Below are 15,731 nucleotides of genomic sequence, written 5' to 3'. Positions count from 1 at the left end.
TCCCTCCACGCATGTCCCCGCATCGTCCATCCTCCAACACCCCACCCCAACCACCAATTCACACCATCCAACCCCATCACAACTCCAAAAAAAATCCCCTACCTACACCCCGCCAATCTTCACATTCTCCCTCTCCTCCGCAGGCGGCCCCCCAGTATTTCCCCTCTGCCCCGTCGGCACATCCCCCAAATTCCTCTGCGCCGCATGCGCCGGCAGATCCTTGATACTTCCCACCCCCTCGCCCGCACCCGTATTCTCAACACCGTGCGCCAGCCCCGCCAGTCCGTGTCCCTTGCTCCCCGCCTCGTGCAGCTCCGAGGACGTCTGGCCTTGACCCGGGTGTCCGAGTCCCTTGTGCACGTCGCTGGATGTGGCGCCTGTGAGGGTGGAGGAGGCGTCTTGGTACATTTTTTGATTGTTGAGGGGAGGGTTGGGGGCGTGTGTGGAGGACGGAGGCGCGGTGCCTGGGGGGAGGGTTTGTGCGTTGAATGTGGGGTGGGCGTCGTTGCCGACGAGTCTGCCTGGTTGGTGCTGGGAGGGGTTTGTGTTAGTTGGGGTTTTGGGATTTAAAAGATGGTGAGGGTGGTAGAGAGGGTGTGGTTTATTATCGGTGTGATGGAATGTCTTGACTCCATGCTTGACCTGGGATACTGAAGTGACTTACACCTCCCTTTTCCAGCGGCTCACTGGGTTTAACATGGCCTGCAAACTCGCCCTGGTTGGCAACAGCGTCTGGGTTTTGACTCATCTTCGCGTGTATACCGATTCGACCCGTTTCAAATGCTTCCTGCTGCTCTTATTTTGCAAACCAAATTTCCAAGGACGGCGTGTGCTTCAAGGTACAAATCCCGCTGAGATGAACGTGTGAATGATCCCTCGTCTCGCCTCTACCTAAAATCAAAAAACTTTCTTATACCCGTTGACTACACACACATCCTCAATTACCCACATACACGCTCATCATCGCGTCACCATGTTGACATATTTGCGACGTCATCTCGTCACAACTAACGCAGGTTGGCCGAAGCCATAGCTACCAGTCATCAGCGCTCTTCATACGTATTTCTGATACTGATAGCCAATGGGAGGAGTATGTTTCTCATGTGAACCGTGGTGGGTGTGGGTTGTAGGTGACGCAAGTCTGAATCACGTGATATAGTGGTTTTGAGCAAGGTTCTTGGTCGTGAGTACCGTATGTATCCAGGGTATGTGGGATGTGTGTATGAAGTACTGGCAGGAGAGATGTTTTGCATGTTGAGGAGGTTTGTGCGCGTTTTCTTCTGCCGTAGTTGTTTGTCGAGATTGTATTGTTCATGGAGTCGATGAAGATCGGAGAGGATATGGTGATGAGAGAAATTTCCAAGTACACAATGTACCAACTCAATTACAAAGAAAGACTATTTTCTCGGTGTATGCTGGATGAAGAAACAGGGCAACTGTGCATGTCAGCCGCCGCTTTAACAAACCGCATGCTTTGAACCTTGTCATGAAAATCACGAGGGAGAGAACACCGAGGCCAACGATTGTGCTTTAGGATAGAATATCTGTGTTCATATAGACATTACAGGAAGAGGTGAATACACACTCTTCAGAGTACATTTATTTACCATTCATCCTCAACCTCTCCATTACCATTCATCCACCACAAACTCTCGTCTAGTGGAGCTGGCCACGGACGGCACCGGCGGTGAACATGGCAGTGTGCGAGTCGGTGAAGAAACCAGAGGGGTTGGCAACGATTTGGCGGACGTGGAAGCCAGCAGCCTGGTCAGCAGGAGGAGTGGCATTGTTGTTGATGCCGACGAAGAAGGGGCCCTTGAGGCAGCCGTATGAGGTGCGGCGGCTGTCTGGTCCGGTGGGGTTGGGGAAAGCCTGGTTGGAGTTGTTAGTATTTGCAGAAGGGGGAAATCTTGGGTGGAGATATCGTACCAGACGAGGTGGGCCGGACTTGCCCTTGACCGCCTCGTGGATGTGCGTGGCGGTGACGGCGGCGGAGGAGTAGTTGCCAGTGACACCGCTTAGGGTGATGTTGTAGCAGATGGTGTTCTCAGCGACATTGATGCCGTATTTGAAGATACCGCGAGCGCCGGGCTGGCCGGGAACGGCAGTGCCGTTAGTGGCAATCACTTGGTCGGGGGTGGCCTTGACGATGTACTCGGCGTCGAAGTAGAAAAGCTTCTCGTCCTTCTCCCAGGAGTCGTTGTCCCACTTGTCCGCCCAGTCATTCTGGCAGTCCGTCTTGTAGTCGGAAGCGGTGGGTGCGGCAACGGCAAGGGTAGCGCTCAATAGCGCGATAATGGTGGGTGTGGAGAAGTGCATTGTGTTGGATGTGGAGGGGTATCAGGTAATGATGGACTTTACTACTTGCTGGATTGGAGTGAAGTGGAGGTGGCCGATGGTCGGTCCTAAACAGCGGATTGTTCAAGATGCTTTATACACACAGGGTCCCTTTCTTGCAGCCCTAACGCTCCGGGCCTCCCATGGTGAGCCTCAGCGCGATGACATCTGTCTACCGCGCGATAGAGGTAACGATCGTTGATCATGTCTTGGGAGTAGCTACTGGGGCCTTGGGACGATTGCCGCTGGTAGGCCAAGACTCCACGGCGATTTGAAATGTTTCTCACCGTGGAAAAGACAAAGGTTGGTTGAATCAAGGACTAAATGGGCAAGGCGTAGTCTTGGGATCCGGACCAGAACGTAAGGGTGCCTAGAGTAGCGGGAGATGAAGAAGCAGTGTACGAGTGCCCAACGCGTGAGATCGGCCAGCCGAAATGCTCCATTTGAGCAGCTTCACAGTCTACATCCAATGGCGCATCTTACCGTGGAAATGCCGTCGCTCGATATGGTATCAGCTTCTGCCACGTCTGGTAATCTGAGCTTGAGCATTTCCATACTAGGATCGCTCCCAAGATATCGCCTAGCCCTCTTAGCTCGGGTAGCTGGCTTTCCGTAGTATACCCTGGCTTGTGGGTTCCGTTAGCTTACACCAAGACTTCCGCAATGGGATGTGGTGCGCATCTTCAAAGTGGCTGTACGCAACCGCAGGTACATGCAATACAAAGCGCTGAAGGAGCCAAGACACATGCCCTTTTATTTTTGCAACCGCACATTCGACATACGCTCAAAGTGTACGTCCAGAAGCGCATGACACGCGTCGTAATGGACTGTATTGTTCACTGGTACCTAACATCTGGTTAACACTGAGGAGCTACTGCATCAACGAGCCTTGGTACGTACTACCGGTACCGGTACTGGCTTGAAAAGAATCAATCACCGCTTGCAGATTGGGTTTCTGTAGTCCAAAGTCACTTCGACTGCAATTCCATGGTAGACGATGAAGAGGTAGTGTCAAAGACGCGAATCACACTGGCAAAGACGCCAAAAAAGGCTGGAGGTTCGGGAAGACTGGCTGTGTGACATCACCACCTCCACACGCCAAGGCCGCGATTCTAGCGGCTCTCTTCTCCGCCCACTAAACCAACCCATCGATATCACAGCCATGGCCAACAGCCTACTTAGCCCTAACTATGTATTCACACCACCCACCCCGAAACTTAAACGGCCATGGCAAGCCCTTACGACCGGAGCCAGCTCGTCAGCCAAGTCACCGTCATCCTAGCCTGTGGGTCCGAATCCATCAGCAATTCTGCTCAGCATGGAAAAGTGTGTTGTGGATGTTGGTTGGCATTCTTGGGGCAAGCATCCGGTCCCTTCCCAGCATGCATTGCGTGCAGAGGTCATCAAGCGTGCACATCCGTGAGCTTCAAAGTGCAAATACGAAGCGCCGGAATACAAAGAGAGTCTAGAGTGCTGGAAGACTGGACGACGGTTGTACCTGGTTGTGGGTACCATACTTGGCACCTCTGCAGGCTGTGTGCGGCGCTTACCGGTACAGTGATCTCCTCTAGCATGTGCATGGGCGCGTCCAGATCCCAGGCGGGGCCTTGCAGAGCCTTGGCAGATTAACGAGCTGGTCACCGACGTCGGTGGAGCGTCCATGTCCATGTACCGCTGCCGTACTTACGCTATGGTCGTGTACCTAATCCACCGGACACCTCTTCCCACCAAATCTCATCGACTGCCTGGGTTGCAATGCCGAGTTCGCCTCTGTACGCAGCCATGCGGCATCACCGCAGCTCGATTCTCAGTATACCTCCCGTACTTACAGACAGACACTGCCGTCGGCGCCGAGAGCACGTTCGCGGTTGGCGGCTCCGGGGGAGATTGTGAACATCAAGGAACCTCGTCGTTCCGAAATTAGCAGATGCAGGAGAACAATCTGGTCTGCGTTGATTGACGGATGCGGCGCTTTGTGGATTGCGGATGGTACTGTATCGAATTTTGCGATCGCCTGCTGATGCTTTCGGCTCCGAGGCGCATATACAGAAGATTTGATCTCTCTTGTGTACACACGTGTTGCCGTGACACAGTCAGCCCTAGGAAACGGTACTCCATGGCCGTCTGGGTTTGTTGTGGCCTGTAGCTATATACCTGGTTTGACTCGATCATCGTGTTGTGTATACGAAGTAGATCTGCCCTGGATCTAAGACTTGCCCTACGGATATTACAGGGGGCGATTCATGTATCAATATTGTAGTATGAATGTTCTCTGTTGTGGGGCGCTTGCGGAGTCAGTGCACTGTGTGCACGCGTTCAAAGGCTATCACTTTTCTTTCAAATGATGATAGAAACGACTTAAAGTCATCTGCCTACTCTACCTGCAGCTTGACAGACTGCGTCCTTCCTTGGCCGAAAATAATAATCATGAGTATTTGTACAAGGTGGGTGAAATGTGCAGTAATGTCACACTACGCCCTCCTGACAGACCCTTTCATGAATTCCTTTTGCCCAAGCTCAACCATCAACCCCAGTACCGCCAACGCCATCCTCTATAAAACACTCTTATCCGCCCGGCTCACAAACCACGTTCCATTATGGGTATCCAGGGTAACATTAGTCTGCACCACCTTGCCATACTTGAGACTACCACTCTCCACCACTCCCCCCGCAACCGGCCTCTGCAACCGATTCGCCCCATTCTTGACCGTGAAATTCGCAATCGGAATTTCCCACGCGTTCCTCGTCACGACCGTGGGCAGACCGAAGAAGTTGGCCTGGACCTCGTCGGGGCTAAAGTGTAGTTCAAAGTAGCCGCGGTAGTAGAGGTCTTGCCACTGGATCTCATGGTTTGATGTGATGATGGTGGAGGAGTAGTTGTTGGCTGTGGCGATGGAGATGTTGGCGCCGTAGGGACATGGCGATGATACAGCGCTGCCGGCGAATTCGACGCCAATGGAGCCCTCGCCCGTGCTCGAGTCGTACTCTTTCTCGTTGAGCCAGACGAGGTCGCTGACCCAGGATGCGTGCGAGTCTCCGGCAATGAAGATGTTGTTGTTGATCTTGTTGCTGTATAGATGGTTCAGAGTACGGTTCTTGTTGGCCTGGTAGCCGTCCCAGGCGTCGTAGTTCAGCGGGTTCGCTGGCCCGTAGGCCGCGGATTGGTTCACGGTGCTGAAGACGATTTGCGAGCCTACAATGCGCCATGTTGCCCCGCGGTCGGCGGACTCGGAGAGTTTGCGGTAGAACCAGTTTTCCTGTCTGGAGCCCATGAGCGAGCGCCCAGCATCGTTGGAGATGCCGTGGATGTAGTCGGTGTTCCAGTAGAGATCGGTAATGGAGCGGTCGTAGACGCGAGTATCGAGCATGACAAGGTCGACAAGCTTGCCGATGGAAAAAGAGCGCCAGATGCGAAGGTTGTCGTCCATGTCGACTTGGCGGATGGGCATCCATTCGAAGTAGGCGCGCACAGCATTCATTTTGCGCTGGTCGACCGAGACGCCGCCATCGCGGAGGAATGAGTCTTCAGTGTTGTTGAGCTCAGCAGCGCCATCACGGTAGGTGTTGTCAGCTACTTCGTGATCATCCCAGACGGGAATCCAGGGGAAATGCTGATGACTCTCGAGGAGATCGAGATCAGTGCGGTACGTCGCCAAACGCTTGCGATAGTCATAGAGCGTGAAGATTTCATGATCGGGTAAAGGAATACGGCCAACTGAGCTACCGTCTCCATAGTAGCCATTTTTGTACTCGTAGATGTAATCACCAAGATGCACAACATAGTCAACGGCGTCCTGTACATTTTTGTTAGTATTTCGGGGTTCGTCAGATGCTCCAGCGTGGTCTCACCTTGCGCGCAGAGTTGCCGTACGCGTTGAAGAAGCCAAATGGATAGTTGGCGCAGCTGAAGACTGCGATACCGACTTTGGTGACATCGTCATCAGCGTTGGGCGTAGTCTTCGTACGTCCCATAGGGCTTTTGTTGGTGGAATCGCAAACGTTGAATTGATAGTAGTAGGTAGTGTAGGGCTCCAAATTCTTGGCTTCAACCTGTTGCAGGTGAGTTTCGTTTCATCCCACGAGCACGATTATCGTACCTTGATGGTGAAGTCCACATCGGAACTCGTGAATACCTTGCCAGTATCGACGACTTCTTTCAAATCCTTGTCGCATGCAACCGTGTACTCTACGCAAATCGGGGCCTTTGAAATTTGAACATATTTCTGATTATCGTGATCGTAGAGCGGCACGTAGCCCGTGACTGTAAGGTTCGACTGCGAATTATCGGTTTGGGGTGCAACGCGAGTCCACAAGATGACGCTGTTGGGATAGGGATCGCCAGAGGCCACGCCATGGGTGAAGTTTAGATTCGCCGGGTCGTAGGCGCTTGCTGGGTCGTTTCTCTTGACCACTTTGTGGATTGAGATACCCATGGCAGCATGATGATTTGATGGTGAGCGATAGTTGAGGTTGTTTGACCAGCTGGCACCATCGTATGCGGCTGCCAGCGACAGCAGCGAGATGAATTGAAGCTTCATCATGGACGAGCAATTGAATGCTCACCGTTACCGTAGGAGATGATGGAGGTAGTGATACCAATCGATCTATCGCGCACAAAGAAGCCGAGAATAATTACAGACCGTATATACGATCTTCAAAAGTCGTGCCGCTATCACGGTTCTCCTCGAGCCGTGGAGTGAAGGCACTTGTCTAGTGTGCATGTTGATTAGGTCATGTCTGCAGGAACGTCCATCGTGAACCATGCAAGACTCCAATGGGAGAGCAGGAAAGCAGCATGATGCGGGGCTCGGAGCGTTGAAGCGGGATAAGAAGCGGTGTTAAAGGCGGCATAGCATGGCGAAAGTGGTTAAGGTGAGCACAGGATAACTGAACCTCTACCGTCATCATCCAAAACATCACTCTTGTGATTCGCTATTGCGACCGAGTCTGCGCGAGGAATTAACCCCGATGTATCACAGCCTCGCGTGAGAGCGGCCCATGTGCGGCCAAGGCGAGCTGCTATTGGACAAGCAGTTGGTGGACAGGGCTAATGCTTCTAGCAACGGCTCATGTTGATAAACAGAAGAGTATAAGAGTGATCCACAGAGGGTTGCCTATAATTACATGTGTAAAGAGAGAGAAAATTGGTTGACGTCAAATTCATTCGGAGCAAGCACTACCGGTAACTTAAGCCTACCGACCAAGTCTCAATACAGTTCTTCTCCACTTCATCTACCACCACGTGACCAACTCCATCAACGCAACCCAAGCACCACCCCAAAACCCCCCATAAATCCTTGATCGCACAACTACCCTCAACCCAGACAACCATCTCTGTCAGATTCATGACTTGCAGTTTCAGTTTGCTTGTGGTTTGGTGACGCGTCATTCATATATGATGACTTGGGAAAAAAAGGTCGTCAGCCCCTGTAGAATAAGGTAGCTTGCATCGCGACCAAAGTACATACATAGCAACATGGTTTGTAACAGAGACAGAAAAGACAGCAGGAAAAGGATGAGTTGAGCAAAAGAAGGCATATTCACAGCAGCAAAAGGATAGGTGGGCAAGAAAGGACATATTCACAGCAGCAGTCTGTTTCACCAAAGGGGAAAGGGGAGAAATGGGGCTTGCAGCAGATTCATAACCAATTTCTCGCTGCGCTTGAGCGAGCGTGATAAGACAATATATACAAAGAATGCAATTCCCGTGAGTCTTTAGATCCTTCAAGTCATTCATCGTCCGACATCCAAACACATGTTGAACAAAAGCGGGGACGCAGTCAAACCTCCACCAATCTAGGTGTGGCTAAGGCTGTACGCGCTAGTAGTGAACTTGGCATTGTTACCGCTGAATGGCTCTGTGCCTGCACCGGCACTCTGCAGAATCTGCGAGCGCGACATGCCCTGCTGGCTGGTGAGGTAGTTGACAAACTCCATGAGGTCGCCGCGGAAGTTCTTGACGTCTCCGCCCTGGCGGACAAAGCTGAAGACGTTCATCTGGCTGTGCGAGCCATTGTACAGGTCCCAGGTCACGCCAGCGAGTTTAACGGTGGCAATGGGGCGGCCGATTGAGGAAATCGGGCCTGCGCCGCCGAACGAACCAAGCCAGATCATGATTTCGTATTCTGGGGACCCGGAGGCGCTGGATGAGGTGAAGAGGTCGTAGGCGACGTTGGCGATCATGTCGCTGCCAGTGTAGGACCATGTCCAGGTGCTGGGGAGGGTCTTGATGGTCGAGAGGGCAACTTGGGGGATCTTGGTAACGACATTGGCGTACGATTTTACGTGGCCGGCTCTGTCGGGAGATGGGTTAGTGAGATTTAAATGGGGTTGGCGATGGTATATCGTCTTACCCGCCAGCCCAGGACCACGATGTGTGCCACTTGAGAGTGTTGCCGCTGAGGCCGTCGACACCTGTGCACTGAGAGCCGGAGCTGGCTTGCCCCTGGCCCCAGAGGTTGTTGTAAACGGTGTAGCTGCCGGTGACTTTGCTGTCCCACTGCCCGCAGTAGTCGGCGCGCTTCACGGTAGCGGTAGGTACCGCAAGCGCGAGTGAAGCCGTGCTGGCGAGAACGAAGGTAGAGAGCTTCATGGTACTTGCGGGTGCGAGAAAGAAAGTAAAGGACAAGGACAGTGACTTGGAAGGACAGTGACTTGGAAGGACAGTGACTTGGAAGGACAGTAACTCGAGGTGTGAACCAGTCTAATCGGGAGACTTGTGCAGCTTTAAGTAGCACGCCTTGTGAGCATGATTACTCTGAGTAGTGAAGGGATGGGCAGCGCGGAGGAATTGTAACAATTAGCTCTTCTTCGCTGTCTCAAGTTTTAGTGTTTGTCGGAGGCACTATACCACAAGCAGCAAAAACATGATTTATGTATAGAGTTTTGTACAAGACGAAGGATGTAGCGCGAGAGCCAAAACCAACATGACTGTTGATCAGACTTTGTATTGGTGGTAAATCAACATGTCTTGTCCAAAGTCGGCGGCCGTTGGCACGCGCAAAGAAGGTTCCGCATTCTAGATGGTATCGTGTCCGGTGGGCGTCAATCGGAGAATTTCCATATTCAACAGCAATGCATCCCTGCCGCGGACCGGGGTTCTTCCCCACATATCGTCGCCGCGCGCATGAAACATTGGCCGCTGGTTGATTGCGAGTCCAACGTAAAGATGGGCGTGATTCATGCAAATGTAGTCTAGATTTTCCGTGACTCGTGGGAAACCATGCTAGGTTCATCCGACGACTGTCGATCCATTATCCATTCGTGCGAAAGACTCTTGGGTGAACAGTGAGGCGAAGAAGTCGAAGTCGTCTGGCCCTTGGCAGAGTGACCTCATGGTCGGCTATAAGGGTGAGTGGCTGCTGTTGACGTTTTGTTGTGGTCAAAGACTTACCGTTAACATGTCGCCTTTTCTCTCCACCACCCAGAGAGATCTCGACGGGTGACGCGTTTCAAGTTGAGTATAAAATGATTCAGGCTGGGATGACTCGACAGAAATGGTAAGGTTCCTAGTACTCTTCTCTAGTGTCTGTCCTCTGACGGTGATTGGTGTGTCCAACCAGGGTTGAAGGTTTTCCCACTTGCGATCTGGTAGGTCCCAGCCACGAGCTTCTGAAGCTTGCATAAGTACATTGATGTCCAAATGTTGTATGCAGGGGAAATTCTCCAATATCCTTCCTATCGCCACCGTAACAGAGTTGGGTTTGGAGACTTGGGCGACATTGGCACGAAGGTTGCCGTACTTGTCCGTCCACGGCTGTGGGCCTCCATTCCACCACTCGTAGCCAGGCCAGACGTCTATTTGCAGTTTTCGTGCTCGTTGCATTAGGGGTACTAGAGCAAGAAATCGTGGCGACAATTGCTCGCGTGCAGGTATTGTGTAGCCCATGGGTCCACGCATCTTCCGATCGACCTCTACAGTAATGCGCAAAAGTCCATTGTCACAGGCACGCTCTGTCTCTTCCATGAATTCCGTGCCCAGCCTCTCAGCCAAGATGGCGCTTGTGGGCTTCTCCTTGGAGTTGGCAGGCCGTGGGAGGACAGAGGAATTGAGTCGATGCGCATGGTGCTCCAAACACTCTTGTCGAAGTTGTGTGCAAGTTGCAAGCATGGCTGTGGGGGGACATGAGGGCAGGTAGATGCGTGTATCGACATAGGTTTTCTCGGCTTGCTTGGAGTCTCTGAAATGATTGGTGGCGGGGCCTGGCGTGGCGGTGGAGGTGTAGACATGTTCTGGCAGGGAGAGAAAGTCGAGAATCCTATCCCGTAGTTCACGAGGCAGATGCAAGAGAGGTGATGAAGTAGAAGGAGGAGGAGAAGAAGAAGAAGAAGAAGTCATTTGAAACGGGTGGGCGTGAATGCTGACGGTTGGTAAGAAAGCCAGTGATTGTCAGCGTGAGACGTCAGGCGTGAGACGTGTGTTTGTTGATGTGCCACTGTTTGTGGCGTGTTGGACGCCTTAGTCATGTTTTGTGCGTGGAGAAGAGCGCGGACATAGTGTGTCTAAAGTCCGGTACTGATACCCCGCAAAAGGGTCTGTCTACCTACCGTCAGGCGTATGTAAACTAAACGGACGGCTTTGCGAGAATACGGAGGTGAATGCGATAAATCATGGAAATGCATTACCTAGACCGTCATCTCAGGTACGTATTGTACTCTGCTGCAGGCAGAAGATGATGGATGTAGCAGAGCATGAACCTGTTCAAACTGCATGAAAGGCTTCTGCTAAGCCCTATCAATATCACGTATCTGAACGGGTGCAAGTGGCAAGACGAGTGTTGAGTTGCTGCATTCTGTGCGCTTCAATAAACAGCCTTAGAGCTCAGAGTTGAGGGGGGGGGGGGGGAGAGCCGGCGGGGTTCGGAGGTGGGGCGGTATTACAGCGCCCGCCGCACGTTATTGCAGTGACTAGGTACCGGTATACCGATTATCATTGTAGAGCAGCGCTACAGTACAATCTCGTCTTCTTCCATACTCCAAGTTGATACAAACTCCTAAAGTCGACACATAGCCAGTCCTTGTTCTTTCATCGCCTGTCTTGCCTCATGTGCAGCAGACTGCCATTCGCCCCTTCCTCCACTGCCCTCGCCTGGCGACACTGGCAACAACGCCCATCGTCACTCCTCCGTTTGTACGCCCACCTTCCGCAACCATCGCAACCACCACCCACCCACTTCCTCCACAACATAGCCAACCAACCCATTCTACCCAACCGACCCGACCGATCCAACTGATCCAATCCACCCAACTGTTCCTGCACCCCCTCAATTGGAGGACAGTCCAGGCGACGGCATGGATCCCTCTTCACCCCCGCGGCCAACGCGATGGGCAGAGCGCTTGCTCAGAACACACGACAGGTCTCAGACCGCCGTCGACGACGACGACAACTTGATGGCAGACATGGCTGAACAGGTGCGTTACTCTCTCTACCGTACACTACCTGCCTGTGTTCCCTTGCAGTACTTTGCTTGTATGAGCCAAAGCAGTCCCTATTCTGCGCCAGCCCAAACATGCACATCTGCCCACCCTCCACCCACCTCCATGGCCTCTCCCTCACCCCAAGACTGTCCACGGAAAACCTCATGTTGACCCTCGCTAGCTCCCAGTCGTAGTCTCTGCCCCTGCACGACCATTCAGCCTTCGTCATAACCGTCGCTTGCGCTCTGTCCATACACGAGATCGTCCCAGCAGCGATCAGCGCGGCTTGCTCGAATACTTCACCTCCCAGAGTGACCAGCGGCCCACCCACCTCTCTGCTTCAGCATCACCATCACCATCACCATCACTGAGAAGTAGTGCCAGGAGCTTCCTCGGTGGTCGCGCTCAGCCTCCAGTCCAACGCGACTTCACTGCAGTTTCTTCTTCGTCTTCCCGTGGTCCGCAGCAAGGCCCTCCTCAGATTACCAGCCAACTCCACTCACCTCCCTTCTCACCCTTCGTCGATTCATGGGACCAGAGTGAGCAAAGCCTGGAATCGAGAATCTCTGTTCCATCTGGCTCCTTTTCCGCCTCAAGAACACGTGTTTCCGCTTCCGGTGACAGTGAGTTCCATAGTATATTCTACCCATCTAGTAGTACGAATCGCTCTGTTGACGACATGAACGCCAATTTCGGCTCCCACCACCCCAATAACCGCACCACACCTCGTGACCAGAGGCGATGTTCTCGGGAAAGAAATGACGACAACGCGGGCGATCAGTTTGCGAAAGCGCTCTCGACCAAGGGGGCTATTGCAGTCATGTCATATAATAGCATAGCCCCCAACACAGATGCAAATGACATTTGGCCGGATTGTCGGAGCGCTACAAAGTTACCCGCCCACTATTACATGCTTAACAGAAACAATCCGTCCCCGTCCGATTCATGCGGGAAACGAAATAGCAAGGATGCGGAGAGAGAGTCGGAAGCAGCCGCTTCAACGCCACCCAATGACAACGACCGAGCCTCTGCAAAACTTGAGGGTCGTCCCAAATGGAATCTCCCTGTTGAACTAGTCGAGATAATTGCTAGCCATCTCAACCGCGACGATATCCAAGCTTTGCGTCTCGTCAGTCAAGAGCTGAACCGTTATGTCTCGCAGGTCATTTTCAAGACAGTGGTAGTTCCTTTTAACACGGAAATCTATGGCATGCTTGAACCAGAGCCGAAGCCAGACCTCAAGGGCAAAAAGAGGGCCAGGGTTGACAAACCGGGCTACTCCTGGAAGAATGCCAATGGCGACGAGGTATACAATGGCCATGGCCTAGATGTATTCAGAGGATTTGGAAAACATATTCGAAAATACGGCATGAGTTTTGAAGTGGACGAACAGACCCTCGCAACGCCGCCAGCAAAGACGATGACCGAGAGCAAGACTACATTTTGGGGTCGATATGACTGGCCATTTGAAGAATATCGCCGCTTCGATGCAGTGGCTGGCTTGGAGACTGCCGCTGATGAAACGCCACGTATGAAAATCGCGTTTTCAGAGCTATGCAATGTCCGAGAACTCGCACTATCCGTCGACGGCGGTCTCGGCTGGTTGAATGGTCCAGATCGATCCATTCGTGCACGCATCTTGAGCAGGCCACATCCAGTCTTTGGCAACAGCAAAGCCGTGCCCGATCGACGAGTTCAGGCTCAGCACGAACTCTGGGACGCTCTGAAAGCATGTCATGAGCAGGCTAATAGCGACATACGGTTGGCAACGCTCTATAGGCTGGACAGCCCACGCGCCTGGTCCGAGCTGAAAGAGCTTACTATGCTGGCGGACCACCAACCCGCGTTGCCATACATGGATACACGTCTGATCCATGAAGCTCTGCCACATGATACTGCCGAAGGAAACATCTCTACGTCTTGTGACGAAGCGGGAGACCTCGATCATCTAGTTCTGCCTCCTTCGACCAACAGTACAGGAATCTTGTTCACGTCCAACTTTACGCCGACAGATGGCGGACAGGCTATGAGTCCAGTGGTGCCAGCCAATCTTACCAAAGCACAAAAGGAGTGGTTACTCGAGTCCGAATGGGCACAACGCGCCTTCATGTCATCCTACATGCTCTCGATTATCGACAATCCGACCACTTTTTGTGCTGTAAATACCTTGACGATTTCCCGACTGTCAGACCGCTATCTGTCCGCGCTGGACAGACCTGACTTCTGGGCAGCTTTGCCATGTCTGGCCAATGTCGTCCTTATGGTCTTGCCGAGCTGGAGAACTGTTCACAAGGACGAGGCGGGGTTTGTGGAGACTCCGAGCGTCAATCCTACGTTAGGTGTCGATCGGTTCCACCACATGTTGCGTACTCAAGTCGCGACATGCCCAATGATCAAAAACCTGACTATCGGTTGGGTGACCGGTGGAGAGCATGAGGAAGGGCTCCATGGACGAAATAAACTCCTGCTACCCTCCCCTCTCATGCAACTCGGAGCTGATCGAGAGAGCGATGCAGCCTTCACATCTGAATTGCTTGTTGCAACCAATGCGCAGCGGCTCGGACCAGCAACTCTTCATCTGCCTGCAGTTGAGAAACTGACATTGAAGAATTGCTGGGTTACACCACCAGCACTGCTGCATTTTATCAAAGTCCACGACTTCTACAGCCTCAAGCACTTGACATTGGAATCTGTTTCTCTGACAGCCATGTTAAGGCCCCTAGCAAACGCAGGACAAGCTCCTCCAGCACCGGTGATTGCTAATGCAAACCTGGGCCCCCTTCCTGTTCCAGCTATGTGGAATATGATGCACAACCATGGAAATGGCGGTGGCCAGGCGACACCTCAGGTACCGGCGCACATACCCGCTAATCAGCAGCAATTCTTCCAGATATATGTCCAAACTCTTCAGCTCCAATTACAACAGCTGCAAGCCAATGCGGGAGGTCATCAGCAACAGACACAGATCACGGCCCTTCAGACACAATTGCAACAGCAAGTACAGCAGCAGCAGCAGCAGCAGAACCCGCCGACACTCACCCACTCTGCTCAACACGCCCCCCATGGACCATTTGGCCAGCTCCAAGCTCCGCACCCCCCACAAGCCTTTCCCATGCTCACTGTCAACAGTAACATTGCTATGATGAACCTCGCCATGCAGGTACAGGCCATGCAGCAACAGGTCAATGTGGTGCAAGGGCCGCCTCCACCAATAACAAACGCCCATCAGCACACCACTCCTCGTTCGGCTCTGGGGGCTAAAGCACGTATGGGTTCTTGGATGGACATCATTGATCAGATCTCCCCTGGGCCAAATCTTTCCGACTTTGGTTCCGAGCACTCGCAAGCCGATCCTCAGCGGACTACCTCACTCCAGAACATCGAGTTCATATCTTGTGGCTACGCAAGGTTGCCTCATGCCGCACTGGAGCAGAACGAAATCGGAAATGACAACGTCCTGGCTGCCGCCACTGCGAATACCCCCATCTTTCAAAAGCGCCATGTTGCTCTCGACCCAGCCATGCTCAGCTCTAAATGGGCCCACCTCGGCGAAATCGTTCAGATGGTCAACCAAGATGAACTTGCTGCGCTCGAGGCCGGCTGGAATCTTCGAACTGGGTGGGAGGATACAGAAGCAGCGAAGGCAGCGGAGTTCGATGGCTTACTTCCCGGCGGTACAGGACGCTTCACTGGTATCATACGTCGCTCGGATAGGGTGGCTGATCAGGCTTCTGCAAGTCAGTAGAGTTGCTTCGTGCTCTCCTGTGAGTGTAGGTTATGAGTACTAACGTTATAGCAGCGGTTGAAGGCCTCTTTCCATTCCTTGCGGCACTGGCACTGCCAGATTGAGCTTCTTGCGTGGGCGCTTTTCGATGTGTAGAGAAATTTTGTAATGTATTTTATGCTGGAAATGGTGACCATCTTTGGTCATATGGATCCTAGTCTCGAGTTTTATAACGCTCGGCACTGGGAAGGGC

General features: G+C 52.7%; 8 protein-coding genes across 8 annotated transcripts; 1 reads left to right on the top strand and 7 right to left on the bottom strand.

Moving 5' to 3' along the window:
* Positions 1–102: 102 nt before the first annotated feature.
* IAQ61_005231 (uncharacterized protein) lies at positions 103–748 on the bottom strand (the record flags this gene model as incomplete). The annotated part of the gene is made up of 2 exons (XM_003842946.2): positions 103–531; positions 665–748. 2 exons carry the CDS (start codon positions 746–748, stop codon positions 103–105), a joined length of 513 nt encoding a protein of 170 aa, XP_003842994.2.
* Positions 749–1,656: 908 nt separating this feature from the next.
* Positions 1,657–2,482, bottom strand: IAQ61_005230 (uncharacterized protein; the record flags this gene model as incomplete). Its single annotated transcript, XM_003842947.2, has 2 exons — positions 1,930–2,482; positions 1,657–1,872 (listed from the first exon to the last, which is right to left on the bottom strand). The coding sequence occupies exons 1-2, from the start codon at positions 2,317–2,319 to the stop codon at positions 1,657–1,659; spliced, it is 606 nt and encodes a 201-aa protein (XP_003842995.1). The 5' UTR covers positions 2,320–2,482.
* Positions 2,483–3,615: 1,133 nt separating this feature from the next.
* Positions 3,616–4,005, bottom strand: IAQ61_005229 (uncharacterized protein; the record flags this gene model as incomplete). Its single annotated transcript, XM_066096717.1, has 1 exon — positions 3,616–4,005. One exon carries the CDS (start codon positions 4,003–4,005, stop codon positions 3,616–3,618), a length of 390 nt encoding a protein of 129 aa, XP_065953412.1.
* Positions 4,006–4,162: 157 nt separating this feature from the next.
* On the bottom strand, positions 4,163–4,766 carry IAQ61_005228 (uncharacterized protein; the record flags this gene model as incomplete). Its single annotated transcript, XM_003842949.2, has 2 exons — positions 4,163–4,483; positions 4,719–4,766. The coding sequence occupies 2 exons, from the start codon at positions 4,764–4,766 to the stop codon at positions 4,163–4,165; spliced, it is 369 nt and encodes a 122-aa protein (XP_003842997.2).
* A 123-nt stretch (positions 4,767–4,889) lies between these two features.
* Positions 4,890–6,875, bottom strand: IAQ61_005227 (uncharacterized protein; the record flags this gene model as incomplete). The annotated part of the gene is made up of 3 exons (XM_003842950.1): positions 4,890–6,131; positions 6,187–6,387; positions 6,435–6,875. 3 exons carry the CDS (start codon positions 6,873–6,875, stop codon positions 4,890–4,892), a joined length of 1,884 nt encoding a protein of 627 aa, XP_003842998.1.
* A 1,084-nt stretch (positions 6,876–7,959) lies between these two features.
* On the bottom strand, positions 7,960–8,929 carry CEL12C (Endoglucanase cel12C; the record flags this gene model as incomplete). The annotated part of the gene is made up of 2 exons (XM_066096716.1): positions 7,960–8,632; positions 8,691–8,929. The coding sequence occupies 2 exons, from the start codon at positions 8,927–8,929 to the stop codon at positions 8,134–8,136; spliced, it is 738 nt and encodes a 245-aa protein (XP_065953411.1). The 3' UTR covers positions 7,960–8,133.
* A 639-nt stretch (positions 8,930–9,568) lies between these two features.
* Positions 9,569–10,868, bottom strand: IAQ61_005225 (uncharacterized protein; the record flags this gene model as incomplete). The annotated part of the gene is made up of 2 exons (XM_066096715.1): positions 9,731–10,868; positions 9,569–9,679 (listed from the first exon to the last, which is right to left on the bottom strand). The coding sequence occupies exons 1-2, from the start codon at positions 10,673–10,675 to the stop codon at positions 9,569–9,571; spliced, it is 1,056 nt and encodes a 351-aa protein (XP_065953410.1). The 5' UTR covers positions 10,676–10,868.
* Positions 10,869–11,526: 658 nt separating this feature from the next.
* IAQ61_005224 (uncharacterized protein) lies at positions 11,527–15,603 on the top strand (the record flags this gene model as incomplete). Its single annotated transcript, XM_003842952.2, has 3 exons — positions 11,527–11,748; positions 11,936–15,491; positions 15,554–15,603. Coding segments are annotated over 3 exons (3,828 nt in total), but the record flags the coding sequence as incomplete, so codon positions are not given.
* Between the last annotated feature and the right edge of the window lie 128 nt (positions 15,604–15,731).

This window comes from Plenodomus lingam, assembly GCF_022343315.1.
Source record: "Plenodomus lingam strain CAN1 chromosome Unknown contig_21, whole genome shotgun sequence".
Classification (NCBI taxonomy): Eukaryota; Fungi; Ascomycota; class Dothideomycetes; order Pleosporales; family Leptosphaeriaceae; genus Plenodomus; species Plenodomus lingam.
This window is presented reverse-complemented; position numbering and strand designations above follow the sequence as displayed.